At 48.8% G+C, this 26,865-nt stretch overlaps 1 protein-coding gene across 2 annotated transcripts in view; it reads left to right on the forward strand.

Moving 5' to 3' along the window:
• Window positions 1-26,865, forward strand: part of LOC140429071 (rapamycin-insensitive companion of mTOR-like) — a 321,889-nt gene that overhangs the window by 181,867 nt on the left and 113,157 nt on the right. For both annotated transcript variants that reach the window (XM_072515622.1, XM_072515623.1), the window contains 4 exons: window positions 4,799-4,865; window positions 6,000-6,080; window positions 8,032-8,132; window positions 9,585-9,750. In XM_072515622.1, coding sequence (XP_072371723.1) covers window positions 4,799-4,865; window positions 6,000-6,080; window positions 8,032-8,132; window positions 9,585-9,750 — 415 coding nt within the window. The remainder of the gene's footprint in view (window positions 1-4,798; window positions 4,866-5,999; window positions 6,081-8,031; window positions 8,133-9,584; window positions 9,751-26,865) is intronic.

Consider the following 26,865-nt stretch of genomic DNA (forward strand, 5'->3'; position numbering starts at 1 on the left):
CTGGCATTGTCCCAATTCGGGGCATACACATTCACCAAGACCACCCGCACCCCCTGCAGCTTACCACTCACCATCACGTACCTACCTCCATTGTCTGCCGCAATGCTCAGCGCCTCAAACGACACCCGCTTCCCCACCAAAATCGCCACCCCTCGATTCTTTGCGTCCAACCCCGAATGAAAAACCTGCCCTACCCACCCCTTTCTCAGCCTAACCTGGTCTGCCACCCTCAAATGCGTCTCCTGGAGCATGACCACATCTGCCTTCAGTCCCTTCAGGTGCGCGAACACACGGGCCCTCTGGACCGCCCCGTTCAGGCCTCTCACATTCCAAGTTATCAGCCAGATCAGGGGGCTTCCCCCCCCCCCCCGCCGCCGATTAGCCATCTCCCTTTCTAGGCCAGCCACGTGCCCCCGCCTCCCGCACTCTCCGTTCCTCCCAGTGGCAGACCCCCACCCCGACTCTCTCTTTAGGCTCCAGCGCCCCTTTGGCCAATGCAGCAGCAACCCAGTCTCGCCACCCCCCCCAAAAGCTAGGTTCCCCCCCCCCCCCAAAAGCTAGGTTCCCCCCCCCCCCCCTAGCTGCGTTGCTCCCCTCATAGCACTCCCGTAAGTCTGTTGACCCCGGCCGCTCCTGCCACTCCATCGACCCCCCCCAGTGTGAGAATCTCTTCTCCCCCCTTCCTTCCATCAGCGGACGCTCCTCTCCAGCACCACACCTCCCCCCCGACCCCACCCCCTTCCTTCCCTAGCGTGGGAAAAAGCCCGCGCTTTCCACCAAACTGGCCCCTGGCGCAGCTCCCTTTCGCAGCCAGATCCCAGCTCCCCCACCTCGGGCCTCCCCTCCCCCCAATGGGTCTTCCAGCCACTGACGCCCACACTCTCACCAAACCCCCACTACGAACCATTTCGCCCTACCTCACCCAGCGCGCAAAAAGAAAACAGTACCAAACAGAACAGAACATCCCCCAAAACACAACAATCACATCAATCCCCTCCCGACAGCCCCTCGCAACCGACCCTCAATCCGAGTCCAACTTTTCGGCCTGGATAAAGGTCCACACCTCCCCCGGCGTCTCGAAGTAGTGGTTGCGGTCCTTGAAAGTGACCCACAGTTGCACCGGCTGCAAAATTCCAAAATCCATCCCCTTCCGATGCAGAGCCGCCTTAGCCCGATTGTACCCGGCCCTCTTCATGGCCACCTCCGCGCTCCAGTCCTGGTATATACGGACCTCTGCATTCTCCCACCTGCTGCTCCGCTCCTTCTTTGCCCACCTTAGGACACACTCCCTGTCCACGAAGCGGTGGAACCGCACCAGCACCGCCCGCGGCGACTCGTTGGGCTTGGGCCTCCTCGCCAGGACTCAGGGCTGAGCCCCATCCAGCTCCAGGGGCCTCGGGAAGGCCCCCGCGCCCATCAACGTGTTCAGCATCGTGACCACGTATGCACCAATATCCGACCCCTCCACTCCCTCCGGGAGACCCAGAATCCGCAGGTTCTTCCTCCTCGACCGATTCTCCATGTCCTCGAACGTCTCCTGCCATTTCTTATGCATCGCCTCGTGCGCCTCTACCTTCACCGCCAGGCCCAAGATCTCGTCCTCGTTCTCCGAGGCCTTTTGTCACACCTCCCGGATCGCCGCCCCTTGGGCCTTCTGGGTCTCGAGCAGCTTGTCTATCAGAGCCTTCATCGGCTCCAACAGCTCTGCTTTCAATTTCGTGAAGCAGCGCTGGAGAAACTCCTGTTGTTCCTGTGTCCACTGCGCCCACGCTGTCTGGTCTCCACCCACCGCCATCTTGATTTTCCTCCCTCGCACTTTTCGCTGCTCCAAAACTACTTTTTTCACCGCTCCACTCCTGGTGCAATCCATACAGTGGCGGGGAAATGTTACTGTCACCTTCCCACACTGGGAACCGTCGAACAAATGCCGCTGGGGACCCTAAAAAGAGCCCAAAAGTCTGCTTCTGGTGGGAGCTGCCGAACGTGCGACGCGCATAGCTGCAACCGGAAACTCATTCCATAAGCTTTCTTGACCACCTTGTCCACCTGCCCTGCTACCTTCAGGAACCTGTGCATTCCCGGATGTCACTTCCTCAACTTCTCTCAATATCTTCCTGTTTATTAAGACCATAAGACATAGGAGCAGAATTAGACCACTCGGCCCATCGAGTCTGCATTCAATCATGGCTGTTATTTTCTCATCCCCGTTCTTCTGCCTTCTCCCAATAACCCCTAATCCCCTTATTAATCAAGAATCTATCTAACTCTGTCTTAAAGACGATCAGTGATTTGGCCTCCACAGCCTTCTGCGGTAAAGAGTTCCACAGATTCACTACCCTCTGGCTGATCCCTTAAGTCTGAGATGGTGTCCTCTGGTTCTAGTTTTTCCGACAAGTGGAAACATCCGCTCTACGTTCACTCTATCAAGGCCTCGCAGTATCCTGCAAGTTTCAATAAGATCCCCCCATATCCTTCTAAACTCCAACGAGTACAGACCCAGAGTCCTCAACCGTTCCTTATACAAAAGTTCTTTATTCCTGGGATCATTGTTGTGAAACTCCTCTGGACCCTTTCCAAGGCCAGCACATCCTTCCTTAGATATAGGGCCCAAAACTGCTCTCAATACTCCAAATGGGGTCTGACCAGAGCCTTATACAGCCGCAGAAGTACATCCCTGGTAGTAAGTATTCCCTTGCTTTGTTTACCCTCCCCAAACGCATTACCTCACACTTTTCCGGATTGAATTCTATTTGCCACATCTCCGCCACTTGGCTACGCCAGTTAATATACTGGAGTCGACAGCTACCCACTTTGTTATCAACAATATGGCCAATTGTTGTGTCATTGCAAATTTCCCATTCATGCCTCCCACAAGTCTAAATCATTAATATATACAACGAAAAACAAGGACCCCAACACTGAGCCCTGTGGAACACAATTGGAAAACATTTCCGTTGAACCACGATAAGTAGAGTGCCTAGATGATCGTAGAAATTACTAACTAGGTTTATTTAAATACAATCCCAATACTCCTCCACTCCCCTAAGAGTCTTCTCCCCCGACCTGCACTGAGTCCAGGGTTTTTGTACAGCTGGGGCTCACCTTATGGAGGGGAAGCCCCACCCCCTTAAAGGGGGTGCCCATTCTGGGGAGGTCGTGGGAAATCGTATTGTCCTAATCCCGGGACCTCGATTGAGGTTACAATAATTTTCATTTGCATAATTACCCATTGGCAATTACCCTTTTGTTCCTGTTACTGAGTCAATTTTGGATCCAACCTGCCACCTTCTCCTGTATCGCATGAGAACTCACTTTCCTGAACGGTCTGCCATGTGGGATCCTGTCCAATGCATTACTGAAATCTATGTAGATAACATCCAATGCACTACCTTCATCAATTCTCCATGTTACTTCCTCAAAAAATTATATTAATTTAGTCCTTCCTGTAATGTGGTGACCAGAACTGTACACAATTCCAGCTGTGGCCTAACTAGAGTTTTATACGGTTCCATGCTTGGATTGGATTTTGTTTATTTTCACATGTACCGAGGTACAGTGAAAAGTATTTTTCTGCGAGCAACTCAACAGATCATTAAGTACATGATTGTGGTCTTCTTGAAGCAGGTGGTGACCTCGGAGCGGAGTAGGGACAGGTTAAAGATGTCCGCGGACACTTGAAATGAAATGAAAATGAAAATCGCTTATTGTCACAAGTAGGCTTCAAATGAAGTTACTGTGAAAAGCCCCTAGTCACCACATTCCGGCGCCTGTTTGTGGAGGCTGGTACGGGAATTGAATCGTGCTGCTGGCCTGCCTTGGTCTGCTTTCAAAGCCAGCGATTTAGCCCAGTGTGCTAAACCAGCCCCTGTGATGCATGATTGCATTATAAGTGCACTACTCTCATCAATCCTCCTTGTTGCTTCCTCAAAACTCTATTAATTTTGTAAGACACGATCTTGCCCTAACAAAACTATCCCTGACCAATCTGTGCCTTTCTAAGTGACAGTTTTTCAGAAATGTTTCCAATAATTGCCAACTGTCAAAGTCATACTGACCAACTTATAATCTTCTGGCCTACCCCTTGCATCTTTCTTAAATAATGGTACTACATTCGTAGACCTCCAATCCTCTGGGACCTCTCCTAGATATAGTGATGATTGGAAAATAATCCTCAGAGCATTCTCTATTTCCTCCCTGGTTTCCTTCAACAGCCTGGGATACAATCCATCTGGCCTGAAGAATGTCAGTACCTCCAGTACTTTCTCACTGTGCTTCTTGTATCTAATATTTTCCAATCCTTTTTAGCTAAAGCGTCTGAATCACCCCTCTCCTTGGTGAAGACAAAATACTCATTGAGAACCCTACCCACATCTTCTGAATCAACCCAGAAAATGCCATGTGCTTCCCTGATAGGTCCTACCTTTTCCTTCGTTATTCTCTTGCCCTTAATATATTGGTAAAACATCTTAGGATTTTCTTCACTTTTACCGGCAATATCTTTTCTTATCCTCTCTTTGCTTTCCTAATTTCAATTTTTACTTCGCCCATGCACTTTCTATGCTTTCAACAGTATTTTTGGCTTTTGTGACTGCCATAATAAGCTTGCTTTCTTCTGTTTTATCTTGGCCTGTATGCTTCTGGAAAACCAATGTAAAATGAATGAAGCATCCAGTGAGATGTTATACAGTGTGTATCTCATTTTGTAATGCTGAGGTTGGTATGTGGGGGAACTATGGGTCAATCTTGTTCACAGTTTTAATTAACCTGAAGTGATGTGTTTCTAAATCCTCTTTTCCAGGCCTGACTTGATGGATAACTACTTGGCACTTGTGCTGTCTGCATTTATCAACAATGGACTCCTGGAGGTAATGGTTTAATGTAGCCTAAGACCTAAAACATTTATTTTTGACAAATGTGGCTTATAAGACCGCAAGACACCCCATAATATATCTTCCATTGGTACATTATAACTGTTACAGTCCTTTCAGAATTGCAGAGAATAATGAAAGTGAGTAATAATTTGATCAACCAATACAAGTGGTTTATATGTAGAAAAATGACGGCCTGGGAGTGATTAAGAGGCTGGAACCTAATCGCGATAGGTTTTGATGGCTTTTATACAGCATTGTAGATACCGGAGAGTGAGGTAAAGAAACATTTGCATTTATATCGTGCTTTAGCAGCCAATGAAATGCTTTTGAAGTGGAGCAACTGTTGTAGGGAATGTGACAGCCAATTTGTGCACACTAAGCCCTCCCAAAAAGCAAATTGATAATGACCAGATAATCTGCTTTAGTAATGTTGATTTTTTTTTTCCGTTCATGGGACGTAGGCATCGCAGGCTGGGCCAGCATTTCTTGCCCATCCCTAATTGCCCTGGAGGGAGCAGTTAAGAGTCAACCACGTTGCTGTGGATCTGGAGTCACATGTAGGCCAGACCGGGTCAGGACTTGTGATTTTCTTCCCTCAGTGAACCAGATGTTTTTTTACGACAATCAACAATGGTTTCATGGTCATCATTAGACTTTATCACAGCGCCGAGGACTCTGGTTCGATCCTGTGTAGAGTTTGCACATATCTCCCTGTGTCTGTGTGGGTCTCACCCCCACAACCCAAAAATGTGCATGGTAGGTGGATTGGCCATGCTCAATTGCCCCTTAATTAGGAAAAAAAACATGTTTAAAAAATCATTAGACTTTTAATTCCGGATATTTGTTGAATTCAAATTTCACCATCTGAAGTGGCAGGATTTGAACCTGGGTCCCCAAAGCATTAATCTGAGTTGCTGAATTATCAACAATATTATATTTATTTTGGATTCCCATTATTCTATAAATGTATGGGTTCCAAAGACAAATATTTTACTACAGAGGGAGATTTTTTTATTAAGGAGTAACTTTGCAAGTGAGCTGTGTGTCTGAGCTGTGGTAAGTGAACTGCCCACTCGTGTTTTTGGTAAAAATTTTCACCTTTGTAATTTGTCCTCTCTCTCTCCTTAGAGTCTGGTTGATGTGCTAACAAGCAGCGATGATGATGTGTCTGTGCGGGCCATCATCCTGCTCGGCGAACTCTTGCACATGGTAAGGTGACCTGTAATTCAGCTAAAGCTGTTTCTATTGCTATCAGTAATGTCTTTTAACCAGCCTGACACTGTCCGACATGTGTCCTGCAAACAGATTGACATTGCTCCACTGATGACTAAAGACAGTAGCATCCGGCTCCAGAGCGGGATAAAACAAACCTTAAGAATATGATAGTCACCTGGATTTTTATGGATTCTAAATATCTCAGAAATGTGACGCTGTGCTTTATAGGTTATAAATTATTTTGAAGTCTCATCAAGGGCGGCACAGTGGTTAGCATTGTTGCCTTATAGCGCCAGGGACCGGAGTTTGATTCTGACCTTGGGTCACTCTGTGTGGAGTTTGCACACTCTCACCATGTCTGTGTGGGTTTCCTCCGGGCACTCCAGTTTCCTCCCATGGTCCAAAGATGTGCAGGTTGTGAATTGGCTGTGCAAAATTGCCCCTTAGTGTCCAATGTGGAGTTACCGGGATGGGGGAGTGAGCCTGGGTGGGGTGCTCTTTCAGAGGGTTGTGAGTACTCAGTGAGCTGAATGGCCTCCTTCTGCACTTTTAGGGATTCTATGATTCTATAGTTGTACAGGTACAGGGGACAGCCATGAGATGAATGATATCTGATTGCTGAGTTTGGTTTCTTGCAGTTTATCTGTTTTAGTGATGTTGGTTGAAAGATTAATGTTGGCTAGGACACTTGGGGTGCGATTAAGTGACCTGCCGCAGATCCGGGCACTAACAGGTGAATCGCATGCAAGCCCCAAAACGGCCTCCGTGCAGGCCGATTGCGAGTTCCCCAACTCACTACGCCCGGTGCGATCTGGATCTTGCTCTCCCAAACGGCTAATTTAAATATCCAGACGCCAGATCCACCCGGTGCCCTGGACTCACCGGCTGTGCCTAGGAGACCTCGCCAGGGTGCCATTTAGTACTGGTCCACACAAATGTGGACCAGACATAACGGCATCTCCCAGGCCATTGGAGACCTTGAGTGGACAGGGCAGGGATGCACTCTTGCATTCCCCCTGGAAACCATGATGCTGCCAGCCTGGCACTGCCGAAGTATTGGGGGCACTGCCAGGCTGGCAGTGCCCGAGCACAGGGGAGCTTTGCCAAGTAGGGGGGGGTGAGGGGGGGCTCCCTGGGAGCCTTGACAAGTTGGTGGGTGGAGAGGGGCGAGGAGGGGATTAATAAGAAAGGGGTGGGGGCAGCTGGACAAAATGATGCCCCGATCTACAAGCAGCGCACCCCCCCCCCCCCCCCCCCCCCCGAGAAATAACCCGCTAAAGGCGCCCAGCCATAGACCTTAACTTCAGTCTGCTGGATAGCGTCCTTGCTAACCTACCCTAATCACCTCATATAAAATTCTTTAAAATGATGACAAGGAAGATGTACCCACAGTTCAATATCTCAGCACTTGAAAGGGTGTAGAGATTTACAAGGATGTTGCCTGGGCTGGAGAGTTTTAATTCTGAAAAGAGATTGGAAAGACTTGGATTGTCTTCCTTGGAGCAGAGGAGACTCAAGGGCAACATGATTGAGATGTATAACATTATGAGGGGCATAGATGGAGTAAAGAGAGCGGAGGGATCGATGATCAGGGGCATAGATTTAAGGTAAGGGGTAAGTGGTTGAGAGGGGATGTGAGGAAAAGCATTTTCACCCAGAGTGTGTTGGGCGTCTGGAACTCACTGCCTGAAAGGGTGGTGGAGGTAGAGACCCTCATAACATTAGATAAGTATTTAGATGTACACTTGCGATCCCAAGGCATAAAAAGCTTTGGGCGAAGTGCTGGGAAATGGGATTAGAATAGTTAGGTGGTTGTTTTTGACCGGCACAGACTCGACGGGCTTTTTCTGTGCTGTATGACTGATTTTCTCAGCACTGCACTGAAATTATACGTAAGTTTGTGATCAGATGTAGCCAGCCACAAACATCTGTTTCTCTCATACAGGCAAATACTATCCTGCCATATACCTACAGCCACCACTTACACTGTCTACCGACCCTCATGAACATGGCAGCTTCCTTCGATATCTCTCAGGAAAAGCGGCTGTAAGTTTATTTCCACATTTATGCCAAGCAATGTAGTATCCCCATCAAGGTTGAAGGGAATTAATGCAAAAAAAAGACTTGAACTGTAGTTACTATTTACCGACTGATCTGCAACCTTTATGTCACTGTTATTGTCTGTAAATCGTTATCTTGCTCTGATACAGACCAGGTAGAAGCTCTCTTGAGGGAGTTAATTGATAAATGTACTATGCATTTTTGTACTGAGATAGGCAAGTCAGAGGTTCCTGCAGCACAGTCCTGAAGATGCCTGAAGCTGAGTGACAAGGATTGGGACATGGGCATTGGATCTTCAGCCAGGATTTCTGCTCATGACTACTATCCAGTGACCCCTGCTGGAAAGTATATGTGAATTTGATAAGGACCTGCTCTGATGCCACCATTGTCCATAGCTGGTAAAGATGCCTGCATTGCTTCCTGCAGCTAGTTTCAAATGATGGAGAGTAACCAATGTGAATGGGCTGCACCCTGGCAAGAGTCAGTCTTCAACAGTGTAGAAGAAGAAAATGCAATTTAGAGTGTTTGCTGTGCGGTACCAGGGTCATGCATACTGCTATTTATGCAGTATATCTTGTATACCAGAACATAGTAACTCATCTCCATTCTAGTACTGGCCACTCTGTTTTGCTGATGTAATTTGAAACTAACACACAACAACAGATGGAAGTTAATCTTCCCTTTAAATGCTCTGTGCTGTAACTGCGCAGGACCTGACACTTGTACACACTGGTGGTATAATACCGTAGAATCATAGAGAACTTACATTGCAGAGAGGGATTTCTGAACTGTCAGGCCGATGCTGGCTCTCTACAAGCAATTTTGCCTCCCCTTTCCCTGACGGCCGGCAGATTCTTTCCCTTCCGGTGCATATCCAAATCTCTTTTGAAAGTCACAATTGAATCTTCATCAATTGTTTTTCCAGCTAGGATATTCCAAGTCATAACTACTCTCTGCATTTTTATTCTTTAATTCTTTGCTAATCACTTTAAATCTGTGTCCTCTGGATTCTTGACCCTTCCACCAATGTAGATGGGAGTGAAGGATTCTCTTTTACCCAGTTTTTTACAGTCCATGAGCAAGTCTGAGACTATGAAAAAGGAAGCTATATAAGACCATACAGGAATGAATATTTTAAGGAAAACAATTTCTATAAACGCTTTTGAACAAAATCTTACACTAACACACTGAGTCAGAGTATGAAGGACAGTGTATTTGGAACTTGGGTGTGGGAGTGAAGTTCAGGAGAACAATGACCAGGGCTGCTGGCGAATGATGACTACAGGAGTCAGATTCCATATTGGTCATGTGATTCTAATTTTTTTCTCCAAATGTTTCATTTAAATTTCGTGAAGTAAATGGCAGGGATCACAGTAGTGTCACTAAATAAAGTTGACAATTTTACTCAGCGATTTAACTTTATTATTGACTTAACAGGCGAGCCAGTGCAGCTGTGAACAGCCTAAAGCGCTTTCATGAAATGAAGAAGCGTGGTGCGAAACCTTACAGCCTGTACTTGGATCACATTACGCACAAAAGTAGCTCCATCACCCAAAAACGGGATCACCACCTCCGTGTCCAGAAAGACATCTTCATCTTGAAGGTAAAGTGCTAAAGTGTTTTGCAAACTTGTGGCAGTGGACATTTTTTACATATGCAAGTGCGGTCACTGGCACAAGTTTGAGTAGCTGTTTGAAGCCAGCTTTGCATGTGTTTGATGTAATACAGTTTCATGTGTTGCACAAGCAAGCACGGTGAGGAGGGGGACACTTAAGTATTAATTTTTGGTAGCTGGGGGTGGAGGTACAAATGTTAGTGTAGAAGTAAATCAATATTCTGTCTCACAGTCAGCTACAGGGCAGAGTTGCTCACCATTGTAGTCGTGATGTGGAGATGCCAGTGTTGGACTGGGGTGGGCATAGGAAGATGTCTTACAATGCCAGGTTACCGAGCAGAAACTGATAGCCAAGTTCCGCACACATGAGTATGGCCTCGACCGGGATCTTGGATTCATGTCTCACTACATTTAACACCCCCCACCATCTGGCCTGGGCTTGTGAAATCTTACCAACTGTCCTGGCTTGAGACAATTCACACCTCTTTAACATGAGATTATCCCTCTGTCCAGTCGCACTGTCTGGACTTGTAAAGACTTAATTACCTGCAAAGACTCGCATTCAAAGTATCATCTTGCATCATTGGCTTTGTCGATCTATGCTTTGTTCACTCAGATGATGAAGGAGCTACGCTCCAAAAGCTAGTGATTCCATATAAACCGGTTGGACTTTAACCTAGTGTTGTAAGACTTCTTACTGTGCCCACCATTGTAATGGGAGTGCATGTAACAGTTGACCTCTGCACCATGTGCAGTCTGTAAGGTAAAATTCCTCAAGTCCTCAAATTGCTGCAAAAAGGAATGAGAGAATAAAGCTGAATAGACCATCCAGCATACTCCTATGCATTGGAAACGGCAAAGGTGCACTTTGCCCAGTCAACCCTGCAAAGTACACCTCACCAACAGGTTTAGATTTATTGTCATGAGTACCGAGGTACAGTGAAAAGTATTATAACATAGAACGTTACAGCGCAGTACAGGCCCTTCGGCCCTCGATGTTGCGCCGACCTGTGAAACCACTCTAAAGCCCATCTACACTATTCCCTTATCGTCCATATGTCTATCCAATGACCATTTGAATGCCCTTCGTGTTGGCGAGTCCACTACTGTTGCAGGCAGGGCATTTGACACCCTTACTACTCTCTGAGTAAAGAACCTACCTCTGACATCTGTCTTATATCTATCTCCCCTCAATTTAAAGCTATGTCCCCTCATGCTAGACATGACATCATCCAGGGGAAAAGGCTCTCACTGTCCACCCTATCCAATCCTCTGATCATCTTGTATGCCTCAATTAAGTCTCCTCTTAACATTCTTCTCTCTAACGAAAACAGGCTCAAGTCCCTCAGCCTTTCCTCATAAGATCTTCCCTCCATACCAGGCAACATTCTGGTAAATCTCCTCTGCACCCTTTCCATGCTTCCACATCCTTCCTACAGTCCAGGCAGATCGTTCCATACATGAAAACATAGAACGTACGATAAATACATGAGGATACACAATAAACATACATAAAAATAAACAGCAGGTGAAGTATATGAAATGAAATGGTATATAGTGCTACAATCGTAGAGAAAATATGTGGAAAGATCAGTTCAGACTCTTAAGAGGGCCATTCAGGAGTCTCATAACAGCCGGGAAGAAGCTGTTTTTGAATCAATTGGTGCCTGTTCTCAAACGTTTGTAACTTCTGCCCGATGGAAGAAGTTGGAAGTTGGGAGGGGTCTTTGTTTATGCTGCTCGCTTTCCCAAGGCAGCGGGAGGTATGGAAGGAGTTGATGTAAGTTGGATTCAGTAAGGATAAACAACACCACCACCTCCATGATAGTCCTTAATACCAGGGCCCCGCATACTTAGCCCCCTATTATACTCCCTACACACACACGACTGTGTGGCAAAAGTTAGCTCCAACTCCATCTACAAGTTTGCAGGTGACACGACCGCAGTGGGATGGACCTCGAACAATGATGAGTCAGAAAACAGGAGGGAGGGACTTCCGGTGGCAGCTATGAGGGAGTAGGTCTCACATTTGGTGGCTCCCGTTTCAGTTGGACCTTTTCCCCCCGACTTTTTTGTGCTTTTGAGCGCGGAACTGGAAAGCAATAGTACTCAGGGACAGGACCCATACAGAATTGTATGGACCTAAGAAGCCTGAGGGGCCGTAAACAGCAGAATAAGTGGTCAAGTAAGTGGAGCACAGTGGAGGCTGAGAGAGAGACCAGCATGGCTGGAGTTCAGAGCAAGGCGCCGACAGCCCAGCCCACAATGGAGCAGCTGCTGCAGACTATGCAGGAGGGCCTTTTGGCTCTGAAGCGTGACAACTTGGAGCCGCTACAGAAGTCGATTGACCGGATGGGAAAAAGGCTGGATGATCAGGCTGAGCAGCTCCAGCAGTTGGAGAAGTCAGTGGAGGAGCAGGCTGACTTTTTAACGGTGGCGGATGTGGAGATTCAGAGGCTGAGGGACCAGCAAAAAGTGCTTCTGGAAAGGCTGGAGGACCTGGACAACAGATCTCGCCGGCAGAACCTGAGAATCGTGGACCTCCCGGAGGGGGCAGAGGGGCTAGTTGCTGCCGCATATGTGGAGGGTATGTTTCAGAAGTTGCTGGGGAGCGAGGTGTTCCTGCTCCCGCCGGTGGTGGACAGGGCACACAGTGCAGGTGAGGCAGCCGCGACGAGGGGGTCCCCCACGAGCAATGGTGGTACGCTTTCACAGGTACCTGGACAAGGAACAGGTGCTGCAATGGGCAAAGAGCACACAAAGCTGTAGTTGGGACAGTACCACCCTGTGTGTTTACCAAGATTTGAACGCTGGGGTGGCCAGGAGGAGAGGAGGCTACAGGCAGGTGAAGGAGATACTGTATGACTACAAGGTGAAATTCAGGCTGCTTTTTCCGGCGCGACTGTCGGTTTCGTATGAGGGTCAGCACCACTATTTCGAGGAACCCGAAGAGGCAATGGACTTTGTTAAGAAGCAAGGGTTGGCCCTGAGCTGAGGACGTTTGGACTCATGTTAGAACTTTTACGTATATGTGGTGTCTCTCCCGTTTTGAAAAGTGCCTGCCTGTTTGGATCCGTTTTTGTCGGGGGGGTTTCCGACCTTTTTAGGGTGTTGGAAGATGGTAGGGATCTGTTCTTTTTTTTGCGTGGTTTACCTGAATGTTCCTGATTAGTTGGAGTTTGGCTGGGGGGAAAATAATAAAGAAAACAGTTAAAAGGGTTGGGTTAAAATGGATGCTTATGGGGAACTTTGTGCAATCTTTTTCTGTGTCTGTATGGGAAGGACTGAGAGTGCCTGTTATTTCTTATCTTTTTTTTTCTTATTGTTTAACTTGAATTGTGCTATTGTGGGGGCTGTTTATGACTTGTATAGAGTGTTTGCTTAAGTAGGGCTGATCTGGGGAAGTGGTATGGATGGGTCGGGGGAGGGGTGACTGGAACAATGGGTGGGAGACATGCTGGCGCCGAGGCTGGGAGCCCCAGGCTAGCTGAGTGCGGCTAGTCAACGGTAGCCGAGGTGGGGGGTGTGCATATAGTTAGATGAGAGCAGGGGTTAGGTGATAGGATGGTGTTGCTGGGGGGGGGGGGGGGGGGTCATTCTGCTGACGGGGATGGAAACTGGGCAGGAGGTCATGGGTGGAGCCGGTCAGGTAACGGACCAGATGAAGCGCGACACATGGCTGGGGGCCTGGCCAAGGAAAAGGGGATGGCTGATCGGCCAGGGGGGGCGGGGGGGGCGAAGTGCCCCCCAACCAGGCTGATCACCTGGAATGTTAGAGGGTTAAACGGACCAGTGAAGAGGGCGCGTGTGTTTGCGCATCTGCGTGTTCTGAAGGCGGACATAGTCTTGCTGTAGGAGACACACCTGAAAGTGGCAGACCAGGTTAGGTTAAGGAAGGACTGGGTCAGTCAGGTCTTTCATTCGGGGCTTGATTGTAAGACGAGAGGGGGTGCGATCCTGATTAATAAAAGGGTACAATTTGAGGCGGAGGGCACAGTCGTGGATGGTGGTGGCAGGTTCGTTATGGTGAGGGGAAAGCTCGAAGGGGTGAGAGTCGTCCTGGTCAGTGTGTGTGCCCCTAATTGGGACGATGTGGATTTTATTAGGAGGATGCTAGGGAAGATCCCCGACTTGGGCTCTCGTAAGCTGATCATGGGCGGGGACTTTAATATAGTCCTGGACCCGAGCCTGGACCGGTCATGTTCAAGAAGGGGCAGGTTGCCAGCGATGGCAAAGGAACTGAGCGGGTTCATGGAGTAAATGGGGGGAGCAAATCCATGGAGATTTAGCCGGCCGACGGCGAGGGAGTTCTCATACTACGCCCCACATCCACGTCCAATTCCCAAATTGATTACTTTGCTGTGAGTAGGGACCTGCTGGCCGAAATGGTGGGGGCAGAATATTCGGCAATTGCCATATCAGACCATGCTCTGCACTGGGTAGACCTGCAGTTTTGTAAGGCCAGCTTTCCGCGCCCACCATGAAGGTTGGAAGTTGGACTACTCGCGGACGAGGCGGTGTGTGAGAGGCTGAGGAAATGCATGCAGAATTACCTGCAGGTGAACAATACTGGAGAAGTCTCGGCAGCGGTGCTCTGGGAGGCACTGAAGGCAGTGGTGAGAGGGGAGCTGGTTTCAATCCGGGCGTACAGGGACATGACAGATAGGGGAGAGACGGACCGACTGATTAAGGAAATTCTACGGACAGACAGGAGTTACGCGGAATCCCCGAGGCCAGAGTTACTCAGGAAACGACAGAGGCTGCAGGCCGAATTTGGGGTGCTGACTACAGGCAAGGCTGTAGAGCAGCTTAGAAAGGTAAAAGGCGCGATTTACGAGCATGGGGTGAAGGCCAGTAGAATGCTTGCGCATTCTACTAAGGAAGAGGGAAGCGGCTAGGGACATAGGGAGGGTACTGGATGGGGAAGGTAATCTAGTGGGTGACCCGGCAGGGCTGAACAAGGTCTTTAGGGACTTTTATAAGAAGCTGTACACTTCGGAACCACCGGGGGGATGAGGCGATTCCTGGACGGACTGACCTTCCCAAGAGTGGGGAGGGGGTTGGTGGACGGACTGGGGGCTCTGGTCAGGATCGAAGAGGTATTGGGAGGCCTGAAGGTCATGCAGTCGGGTAAAGCCCCGGGGCCGGACGGGTATCCGGTGGAGTTTTACAAACAATTTGCCGGGATAGTGGGGCCGGTGCTGGTCAGGGTCTTAACGAGGCAAGAGACAGAGGGAGTTTACCCCCGACGATGTCGCAGGCCACCATCTCGCTCATTCTGAAACGGGATAAGGACCCGGAGGCTTGTGGGTCACGCAGGCCGATCTCCTTGATCAACGTAGACGCCAAGTTACTGGCCAAGATTTTGGCGACCAGAATTGTGGACTGTGTACCGGATGTAATTGTGGAGGACCAAACCGGGTTTGTAAAGGGGAGGCAGCTGGTGGCCATCCTAAGAAGGCTGCTCAACGTGATTATGAAGCCCCCGGAGAGTAGGGAGGTAGAGATACTGGTAGCTATGGATGCTGAAAAGACTTTTGGTCAAGTGGGATTATCTGTGGGAGGTACTAGGACGGTTCGGGGCAGGGTTCATCGACTGGGTTAGGCTATTGTATCAGGCTGCGGAGGCAAGTGTGAGGACGACATTGAACTACTTTAGACTGCACTGTGGGACAAGACAGGGTTGCCCTCTCTCCCCACTGCTGTTTGCGCTGGCCATAGCGCCACGGGCAATTGCACTGAGAGCTTCTAGGGGCTAGAACGGGCTGGTCCGGGGGGGAGTGGAACATAGACTCTCGTTATACGCAGATGATCTGCTGTTATATGTATCGGACCCAATGGTGGGGATGGACGGTATTATGGCAACCCTGAGGGAATTTGGCCGGTTCTCCGGATACAAACTGAACATGGCTAAGAGCGAGTTGTTTGTAATTCAGGCGAGGGGGCAGGAGAGTAGGGGTTGCCGTTCAGGTTAGTAGGGGAGAGTTTCCGATATTTGGGGATTCAGGCGGCACGGGACTGGGGCAAGTTGCATAAGCTCAACCTGTCCCGACTGGTGGAAGAGTGAGGGAGGAGGTCCGGAGGTGGGATGTGTTCCCGCTGTCATTGGCGGGGAGGGTGCAGACTGTTAAGATGACGATTCTCCCGCTGTTCTTGTTTGTTTTTCACTGTCTCCCCATCTTTATTCCGCGGTCCTTCTTTAAGAGGCGGAATAAAATTATTCTGGGATTTGTATGGGCAGGGACGTCCCCGCGGGTGAAGAGGGTGATGCTTGAAAGGAACAGAGGAGAATGGGGGCTGGCGTTGCCGAACTTCAACTATTACTGGGCGGCCAACATAGCGATGATAAGGAAATGGATGGTGGGTGCGGGGTCGGTTTGGGAGCGGATGGAGGCTGCTTCGTGCAGGGGCACTAGCTTAGCTATCCTGGGCTCGGCGCCTCTGCCGCTTCCGCCGGCACAGTACTCCACCAGCCCGATAGTGTGGCGGCTCTTCGGATCTGGGGCCAGTGGAGGAGGCATGTAGGGGAGGTAAAGGCATCGGTGTGGACCCCAATCTGCGGCAACCACCAATTTGCCCCAGGGAACATGGACGGGGGGGGGGGGGGGGGGGGGGATCGACTGTGGAGGAGGGTGGGGATTGTGAGGATGGAGGATTGTTCCTGGAAGGGAGCTTTCCGAGCATGAGGGCGCTGGAGGAGAAGTTTGGGCTGGCTAGACTTTCGATACTTACAGGTGCGGGATTTTGTACACAGACTGGTGCCGTCCTTCCCACGTCTCTCGCCGAAGGAGAGGCAGGACAGGGTAGTTTCTGGGGGAGAGGTGAGAGAGGGGTAGAGTCTCAGACGTCTACAAGGAGCTAATGGGAGCTGAGGATACGCAGATCGAGGACCTGAAGCTTAAGTGGGAAGAGGAGCTCGGGGGGGTGATGGTGTCTGGGCAGAAGCCCTGAGCAGAGTAAACATGACCGCAACATGCGCCAGGCTCAGCCTGATCCAGTTTAAGGTCGTGCACCGGGCCCACATGACGGTGGGCCGGATGAGCAAATTCTTCGAGCTGGAGGACAGGTGTGCTAGATGCGCCGGAGGGCCGGCTAACCATGTACACATGTTCTGGTCGTGCCCTAAACTCAGGGGGTATTGGCAGGGATTTGCAGATGTCATGTCCCGGGTATTGAAAACTGGGGTGGTAATGAGCCCTGAGGTGGCAATCCTTGGGGTTTCGGAAGATCCGGGAGTCCAGGAAGAGAGAGAGGCGGACGTTCTGGCCTTTGCTTCCCTGGTAGCCCGGCGACGAATACTGTTAGCATGGAGGGACTCAAAGCCCCCGAGGGCTGAGGTGTGGCTATCGGACATGGCGAGCTTTCTTGGCCTAGAGAAAGTCAAGTTTGCCTTGAGAGGTTCGCTACTAGGGTTTGTCCGAAGGTGGCAGCCATTTATTGACTTCTTCACAGAGGAGTAAGCGTCAGCAAGGCGGGGGGGGGGGGGGGCTAGGGTAGAATAGAGTAGAGCAGGGTGATATTGAGGCAGGTCTGTGTGTGAACAGAGCCGTGGTTTGCACTGTGTTTAATTTGTGTCTTGACTTTTTTTTTGTACTGTACAATGTCACTTTTTCTATATGCCTAATATACCATAATAAAATTGTTTGTTTTAAAAAAAAAAAAGAAAACAGGAGGGAAATAGAACCTAGTGGTGTGGTGTAATGACAACAATCTCTCCTTCAACATCAGCAGGACTAAGGAGCTGGTCGTTGACTTCAGGAAGCAAAGTGTCGTACACACCGCTGTCTGCATCAAGGTACCGCAGTGGAGATGGTTGACAGCTTCAAATTCCTAGGTGTGCACATCACCAACAATCTGTCCTGGTCCACCCATATCGACACTACGACCGAGAAATCACAGCAGTGCCTATATTTACTCAGAAAACTAAGGAAATTCGGCATGTCCACATGACTCATCAATTTTTACAGATGCACCATAGAAAGCATCCTATCTGGCTGCATCACAGCCTGGTATGGCAACTGCTCGGCCCAGGACCGTAAGAAACGTCAGAGAGTCGTGAACACAGCCCAGTCCATCACACGAACCTGCCTCCCATCCATTGACTCTGTCTGCACCTCCTGTTGCCTTGGGAAAGCGGGTAGCATAATCAAAGACCCTCCCACCCAAACACGTGCAGGGTAGGTGGATTGGCCATGCTGAATTGGCCCTCAATTTGTTAAAAAAATAATTGGGTACTCTTAAATAAAAAACAATAAAATAAGTTGTTAAGAGTCGTTGTGGGCATGCCGAATTTCCTGAGGAAGTATAGGCGCTGTTGTGCTTTCTTGGTCGTAGCATCGATGTGGGTGGACCAGAGCAGATTGGTGATGTGCATACCTAGGAATTTGAAACTGTCAACCATCTCCACCTCGGCACCATTGATGCAGACAGGGGTGTGTACGATGCTTTGCTTCCTGAAGTCAATGACCAGCTCCTTAGTTTTGCTGGCATTGAGGGAGAGATTGTTGTCGTTGCACCACTCCACTTGGTTCTCTGTCTCCCTCCAGTACTCTGACTTATCGTTGTTCGAGGTCTGATCCACTACAGTCGTGTCATCAGTAAACTTGTAGATGGAGTTGGAGCCAAATTTTGCCACAGTCATAGATGACTCATAGAATCCCTACAATGCAGCAGGAGGCCATTCAGCCCATCAATTCTGCACCGACCCGAATCAGGCTCTCGCCCTATCCTTGTAACCCAGCAACCCTGGACACTAAGGGACAATTAATCATGGCCAATCACCTAACCTGCACATCTTTGGACTGGGAGGAAACCGGAGTACCCGAAGGAAACCCACGCAGACATGGGGAGAACGTGCAGACTCCGCACAGACAGTGACCCAAGGCCGTAATTGAACCTGGGACCCTGGCACAGTGAGGCGGCAGTGCTAACCACTGTGCCACCATGTCGCTCCATGTTTATCGCGAGTATTGTAAGCGGTAAAGTACGCAGCCTTGCGGGGCCCCGGTATTGAGGACTATTGTGGAGGAGGTGTTGTTTATCCTTGCTGATTGTGGTCTATGGGTCAGGAAGTCAATGATCCAGTTGCAGAGGGAGGAGCCAAGTCCTAGGTTTTGGAGTTTTGATATAAGCTTGGGATTATGGTGTTGAAGGTGGAGCTGTAGTCGATGATTAGGAGTCTTAACAATGCCCCTATTAATAAATCTTCAGATACTACATGTTTTATTAACTGTTTTCTCAACTTGCCTGGCATCTTCAATGACTTGTGTACATTGAGATCCTGTGATCTTGCACCTCATTTAGAGTTTCTCCCTTTATAGTGTCTCTTCATATTCTTTCTGCCAAAATGAATACCTCACACCTTTCTGCATTGAACTTTGTCCAATCCACCAACGTGTCTGTCCTTTTGAAATTCAAGACTATCCTCATCACAGTTGACAATGTTTCCAATCTTGGTATTACCTGCAAATTTTGAAATCAAGACCTGAACACCACAGTATGGATCATTAATATATATATAAGGAAGAACAATGATCCCAATACTGAGCCACCTCCCCTCCCAGCTCCTCCTACTTGCGCTTAATGTCCCTCACCAGGGCTTCCTCCCATTCCATTAACTCCTTATAAACACCTGAACCTTCCCCTCCTCTATTTTGTCGACAGCATCTTGCCCGGCAGCCCAGGAAAGGACAGCACCTCTCTCCTTACAAAGTACGAACCTGCAGGTATCCAAAGCCATTTCCCCTGGGCACTTATACTCTTCCTCCAGGTCCTCCAACTTCGCAGATTTGTCCCCTATAAAAAATATCGGCAAAGCGCTCAATCCCTACCTGCCGCCATTCCCTAAACCTTATGTCCAGCACCACCGGTGCGAACGTATGGTTATTGCAGATCAGTGCCCACACCGAGGTACCCTCCAGCCCCAAATACTGCCTTCACTACCCCCACACCCTTAGGGTCGACACCCCCACGGGGCTCATGGAGGACCTGGCCGGTGAGAACGGTAGAGGCACCAACAACAAATCCCTTAAACATGTTCCCCTACACGATGCACCCTCCATCCGTCCCCATGCCAATCCCTTTCCCACAGCCCATTTCAAAACCATAGCGATATTCGCCACCCAGTAGTAATTGATCGTATTCTGCACCGGCAGCTCCCCTCGCCCCCGCTCCCAAGAAAGCCCTCCTAACCTGCGGGGTCTTCCCCACCCATACAAATCCAGAGATCCATGACCACCTTAAAAAAATCAACTTGGGCACGAAGATTGCGAGATTCTGAAACACGAAGGAAACCTTGGCAGCATTTTTACTGACTTTACCTACCCTGCCAGCGACCTCCCTCCTGTCCACCCTCAAAATTTTCTCCCTATGTGCCCAAACTGATATAAACTCCTGCCTAACCACCGTCTTGAGTGCCTCTCCCACAGCATGGCGGCTGTGACCTCCCCCGTATCAATTAGCTCCATGTATCCCCAAATGGCAGCCCGCAATCGCTCACACACTGTCTCATACGCCAACAATCCCACATCCGGCCTCCACTGCGGGTGCTGAAAAGTGAGAGTTGATGCATTTTGAGAGGACTAACAAGGCAAGGGAATACACAATGAATGGCAGGACGCTAGGAAGTACAGAGGACCAAAGGGATCTTGGTGTGCATGTCCATAGATCCCTGAAGGCAACAGCACAGGTAGATAAGTTGGTTAAGAAGGCATATGGGATACTTGCCTTTATTAGCTGAGGCATAGAATACAAGAGCTGGGAGATTCTGATGGAGTTGTGTAAAACGCTGGTTAGGCCACAGCTAGAGTACTGTGTGCATTTCTGGCCGCCACACTATAGCAAGGATGTGCTTGCATGATAGAGAGTGCAGAGGAGATTCACCAGGATGCTGCCTGGGCTGGAGCGTTTCAACTATCAAGATAGATTGGATAGTCTGGGGTTGTTTTCCTTGGAGCAGAGAAGGCTGAGGGGAGACCTGATTGAGGTGTGTAAAATTATAAGGGGCATAGATAAGGTGGATAGGGAGGAACTTTTCCCCTGAGTGGAGGGGTCAATAACCAGGGAATTTAAGGTAATGTGCAGGAGATTTGCAGAAGCTGTGAAGAAAAAACGTTTCACCCAGAGGGTGATGGGAATCTGGAACTCACTGCCTGAAAGGGTGGTAGAAACACACACAGGCCCTTTGAGCCTGCTCTGCAATTTATTATGATCATGGCTGATCATCAAGTTCAATACCCTGATTCAGCCTCTCGCTCTTTCTTTCTCTCCCCATATCCCTTGATCCCTTTAGCCCCAAGAGCAATATCTAACTCCTCCTTCAAATTACACAACGTTGTTGCATCAACTACTTTGTGGTCATGAATTCCACAGATTCACCACTCTCTGGGTGAAGAAATTTCCTCTAATTCAGTCCTAAAAGGGTTACCCCTTCTCCTCAAGCTACGAATGATAGGTGAGATGGGGAAGGAGGTAAAAGTGTAGGGGCGTCCCAGTTTTGATCAGGGAAACAATTACAGCAGTAAGGAGGGACAACCACCTTAGAAGGCTCTTCAACTGAAGCCAAAAAGGAGCAATCACATTAGTGGGAGTGGTCTATAGGCCCCCTAACAGCCCAAGAGAAATAGAAAAGCAGATATGTAGGCAAATTTCACAGAAGTGCAAGTAATAGGGTAATGATAGTGGGAGATTTCAACTTCACCAATATTAATTGGGGTTGCCATAGTGTAAAATGTTTAGAGGGAGCTGAATTCTTTTTTTAAAATAAATTTAGAGTACCCAATTCATTTTTTCCAATTAAGGGGCAATTTAGCATTACCAATCCACCTACCCTGCACATCTTTGGGTTGTGGGGGCGAAACCCACGCAGACACGGGGAGAATGTGCAAACTCCACACAGACAGTGACCCAGAGCCGGGATCGAACCTGGAACCTCGCCACCGTGAGGCTGCAGGGCTAACCCACTGTGCCACCGTGCTGCCCTGGGAGCTGAATTCTTAAAATGCATCCAGGAGAACTTATTAAGCTAGTAAGTTGAAGGACCTACAAAGGTGGGGGGGTCGTGGACTTCATTTTCGATAACAAAGTCTGGCAAGTGATTGAAGTATCACTGGGGGAGCATTTTGATCATAACTCTTAGATTCCAGATTGTTATGGAAAAGTTATGAAAAAAAACGGGTAAGCTTTCTCCAAGGCGGCCTTCAGGATGCGCAACAACGCAGAATCGCCGAGCAGAAACTTATAGCTAAGTTCCGCACACATGAGTGCGGCCTCAACCGGGACCTGGGATTCATGTCACATTACATTCATCCCCCACCATCTGGCCCGCGAAATCCTACCAACTGTCCTGGCTTAATGTAATTCACACCTCTTTAACCTGGGGTTACCCCATCTCTGGATCTGTAAAGATTTAATCACCTGCTAATGGTCGCATTCCAAGCATTGTTTGGCATCTTTGAATTTGTCTATATATGTGTTTCTGGAACAGACCTCTTCATTCACCTGAGGAAGGAGCAGCGCTCCGAAAGCTAGTGACATCGAAACAAACCTGTTGGACTTTAACCTGGTGTTGTAAGACTTCGTTATGGAAAAGGACAGCGATGGGCCTGAGATCAATGTTCTGAGCTGAGGGAAGGCCAATCTTAATAAGATCAGATTTGATTTGGTCAGAGTGGACTGGGAGCAGACACTTGGGTAAATCTGTGACAGAACAGTGGGACCCATTCAAGAAGGAAATAGAGAGATTCCAGGGCCAACATGTTCCAATCAAGGGAAAGGATGGGACCAACAAATCCAGTGAACCCTGGATACCGAGGGATACACAGCATTGGATAAGGAAAAAGGGGGAGGCTTATGGCAGATATCAAGGGCTCAAAACAGCAGAAGCCCGAGAGGTATATAGAATGTGTGCACAGTACGAAGTCTTACAACACCAGGTTAAAGTCCAACAGGTTTGTTTCGATGTCACTAGCTTTCGGAGCGCTGCTCCTTCCTCAGGTGAATGAAGAGGTCTGTTCCAGAAACACATATATAGACAAATTCAAAGATGCCAAACAATGCTAGGAATGCGAGCATTAGCAGGTGATTAAATCTTTACAAATCCAGAGATGGGGTAACCCCAGGTTAAAGAGGTGTGAATTGTATCAAGCCAGGACAGTTGGTAAGATTTCGCAGGCCAGATGGTGGGGGATGAATGTAATGTGACATGAATCCCAGGTCCCGGTTGAGGCCGCACTCGTGTGCGGAGCTTGGCTATAAGTTTCTGCTCGGCGATTCTGCGTTGTCGCGGGTCCTGAAGGCCGCCTTGGAGAACGCTTACCTCTGAACGACCTCTGAACGATCAGAGGCTGAATGCCCTTGACTGCTGAAGTGTTCCCCGACTGGAAGGGAACATTCCTGCCTGGTGATTGTATCCAGACCTTGGATCCAGATCTTCAGAGCACCCTACGTGCTCTCATCCCACGTACTCCCCGCATTGGAGATGCCTCCCGAAAATACATAAGGCCAACACACCAGGCCGCCCTATCGTTTCAGGCAATGGGACCCTGTGTGAGAACCTCTCTGGCTACATCGAGGACATCTTGAAACCCATCGTACAAGGTACACCCAGCTTCTGTCGAGACACGACGGACTTCCTACAGAAACTCAGCGCCCATGGACCAGTTGAACCAGGAACATTCCTCGTCACAATGGACGTCTCGGCACTCTACACCAGCATCCCCCATGACGACGGCATTGCTGCAACAGCCTCAGTACTCAACACCGACAACTGCCAATCTCCAGACGCAATTCTGCAACTCATCCGCTTCATTCTGGATCACAACGTCTTCACCTTCGACAACAAGTTCTTCATCCAGACGCACGGAACAGCCATGGGGACCAAATTCGCACCCCAATACGCCAACATCTTCATGCACAAGTTTGAACAGGACCTACTCACCGCACAGGACCTTCAACCGACGTTATACACCAGATACATCGATGACATTTTTTTCCTTTGAACCCACGGCGAAGAATCACTGAAACGACTACACGATGACATTAATAAGTTCCATCAAACCATCAGACTCACCATGGACTACTCTCCAAAATCAGTTGCATTCTTGGACACATTCGTCTCCATCAAGGACGGTCACCTCAGCACATCGCTTTACCGCAAACCCACGGATAACCTCATGATGCTCCACTTCTCCAGCTTCCACCCTAAACACATTAAAGAAGCCATCCCCTATGGACAAGCGCTCCGTATACACAGGATCTGCTCAGACGAGGAGGAGCGTAACAGACATCTACAGACGTTGAAAGATGCCCTCGTACGAACGGGATATGGCACTCGACTCATCGATCGACAGTTCCAACGCGCCACAGCGAAAAACCGGACCGACCTCCTCAGAAGACAAACATGGGACACAACCGACAGAATACCCTTCGTCGTCCAGTACTTCCCCGGAGCGGAGAAACTACGTCATCTTCTTCACAGCCTTCAACACGTCATTGATGACGATGAACATCTTGCCAAGGTCATCCCCACACCCCCACTACTTGCCTTCAAACAACCGCGCAACCTCAAACGAACCATTGTTTGCAGCAAACTACCCAGTCTTCAGAACAGTGACCACGACACCACACAACCCTGTCATGGCAATCTCTGCAAGACGTGCCAGATCATCGACATGGATACCACTATTACACGTGAGAACACCACCCACCAGGTACGCGGTACATACTCGTGCGTCTCGGCCAACGTTGTCTACCTCATACGCTGCAGGAAAGGATGTCCCGAAGCGTGGTACATTGGCGAGACCATGCAGACGCTGCGACAACGAATGAACGGACATCGCGCAACAATCACCAGGCAGGAATGTTCCCTTCCAGTCGGGGAACACTTCAGCAGTCAAGGGTGTTAACCTGGTGTTGTAAGACTTCGTACTGTGCTCACCCCAGTCCAACGCTGGCATCTCCACATTATAGAATGTGTAAGAGGGAACATGAAAAGGAAATTAGGAGAGGGTTGTTTTTCTGACTCGAAGCCTGTGTCCAGTGGGGTCCTGCAGGGATCAGTGTTAGGGTTCTTGCTGTTTGTGGTTTATATAAATGATTTAGACATGAATGTAGGAAGTTTGCAGATGATACAAAAATTGACGGGGTGGTAAATAGTGAGGAGGATACCCTTCGATTCGAGGAGCATATAGTCGGGCTGGTCAGATGGGCTGGTCAGTGGCAAATGGAATTCAATCCGGATAAGTGTGAGGTGATGCACTTGGGCAGGACAAACAAGGCAAGAAAATACATGATAAACGGCAGGACCCTGGGAAGCACTGAGAATCAGAGGGACCTTGGTGTGCATGTACACTGGTCCCTTAAGGTAGCAGAGCAGGTGGATACAGTGGTTAAGAAGGCATATGGTATACTTGCCTTTATTAGCCGAGACATAAGAGTTTAAGAGTAGAGAGCTTATGCTGGAACTGTATAAAACGTTGGTTAGGCAACAGCTGTAGTATTGTGTGCAGTTCCGGAATCCACATTATAGGAGGGATGTGATAGCACTGGAAGGGTGCAGAGGAGATTTACAAGGATGTTGCCTGCTTTGGGAAGTTTTAATTATGAAGATAGACTGGGGTTGTTTTCCTTGGAGTAGAGGAGACTGGGGGAGGTATGATTTAGATTTATGAAATTATGAGGGGCGTAGATAGAGTAGACAGGAAGAAACGTTTCCCCTTGGTGGAGGGATCAATGACTAGGGGGCATAGATTCAAGGAAAGGGGCAGGAGGTTTCGAGGGGATGCGAGGAAAAAGCGTTCACCAGAGGGTGGTGGGAGTCTGGAACTCGCTGCCTGAAAGGGTGCTGGAGGTAGAGACCCTCATAACATTTAAGAAGTATTTAGATGTGCACTTGCGATCACAGGACAGACAAGGCTATGGGCCAAGTGCTGGAAAATGGGATTAGAACAGTTAGTGGTTGTTTTTGACCGGAGCGATGTGATGGGTCTAAGCGACTTTTCTGTGCTGAATGACTCTGACCCCTAGTTCTGGACACCCCACCATCGGGAACATTCTATCTGAATCTATCCTGTCTAATCCTGTTAGAATTTTATGTCTCTATGAAATTCCTTCTCGCTCTTCTAAATTCCAATGAGACCTTGGAATTCCCTTTTATGTAAGCTGACAGCTTCTTTTCATGCTTTCTGCTTTCTCTTATTAGTTTTTTTAATTTTTCCTCTGGTCCTTCTATATTCAACATGATTCTCCATTACTTTCTACCTAACATCTGTGCAATTCTTCCTTTTCATCTTCTCTATCCTCTCCCACTGATATTTGACCCACTTGGGCTAACTCATTCCACAGAACCAGGTCAAACAGTGCCAGCTCTCGTTGAACTGGAAATGTACTGCTGCAGAGAATTATCTTGAACACATTCCAGGAACTCTTGTCCCCTTGAACAATTTCTATCCAGTCAATGTTTGGATAATTGAAGTCTCCTATTACAATTCATAGAATCGCTATAGTGCAGAACGAGGCCATTCGGCCCATGGAGTCTGCACCAATCCTCCGCCCTATCCCCGTAGCCCCACCTAACCTTTGGACACTAAGGGGCAATTTAGCATGGCTAATCCACCTAACTACATCTTGGACTGTGGGAGGAAACCCACATGGGCAGAACGAGCAAACATGGGCAGAACGAGCAAACTCCACACAGACAGTAACCCAAGGTCGCAATCGAACCCAGGTCCCTGGTGCTGTGAGGCAGCAGTGCTAACCAATGTGCCATCTCTATAATTACTCTATACTTCTTGCACCTTTCTTTAATTTCTTTGCTAATTTGTTTCAATACTTTTGCCTAACATTTGCTAACAATGTTGGGGAGGTTTTAAACTAATGTGGCAGGGGGGTGGGAACCAGATTAGGAAATTAGGGGTCAGGAAAGAGGCAGCAACTAAGGTACTAGATAATAAACTCAATGTGACTATGGAGAAGAGTAGACAGGGAAGAGATGATGAACGCAAAGGGACAGGTGGTCTGAGGTGCATTTGTTTCAATGCGAGAAGTGTAGCAGGTAAGGCTACTTAGGGCTTGGATTAGTACCTGGGAATATGATGTTATTGGTAT

This window comes from Scyliorhinus torazame, chromosome 9 (genome assembly GCF_047496885.1).
Source record: "Scyliorhinus torazame isolate Kashiwa2021f chromosome 9, sScyTor2.1, whole genome shotgun sequence".
NCBI classification, from domain to species: domain Eukaryota; kingdom Metazoa; phylum Chordata; class Chondrichthyes; order Carcharhiniformes; family Scyliorhinidae; genus Scyliorhinus; species Scyliorhinus torazame.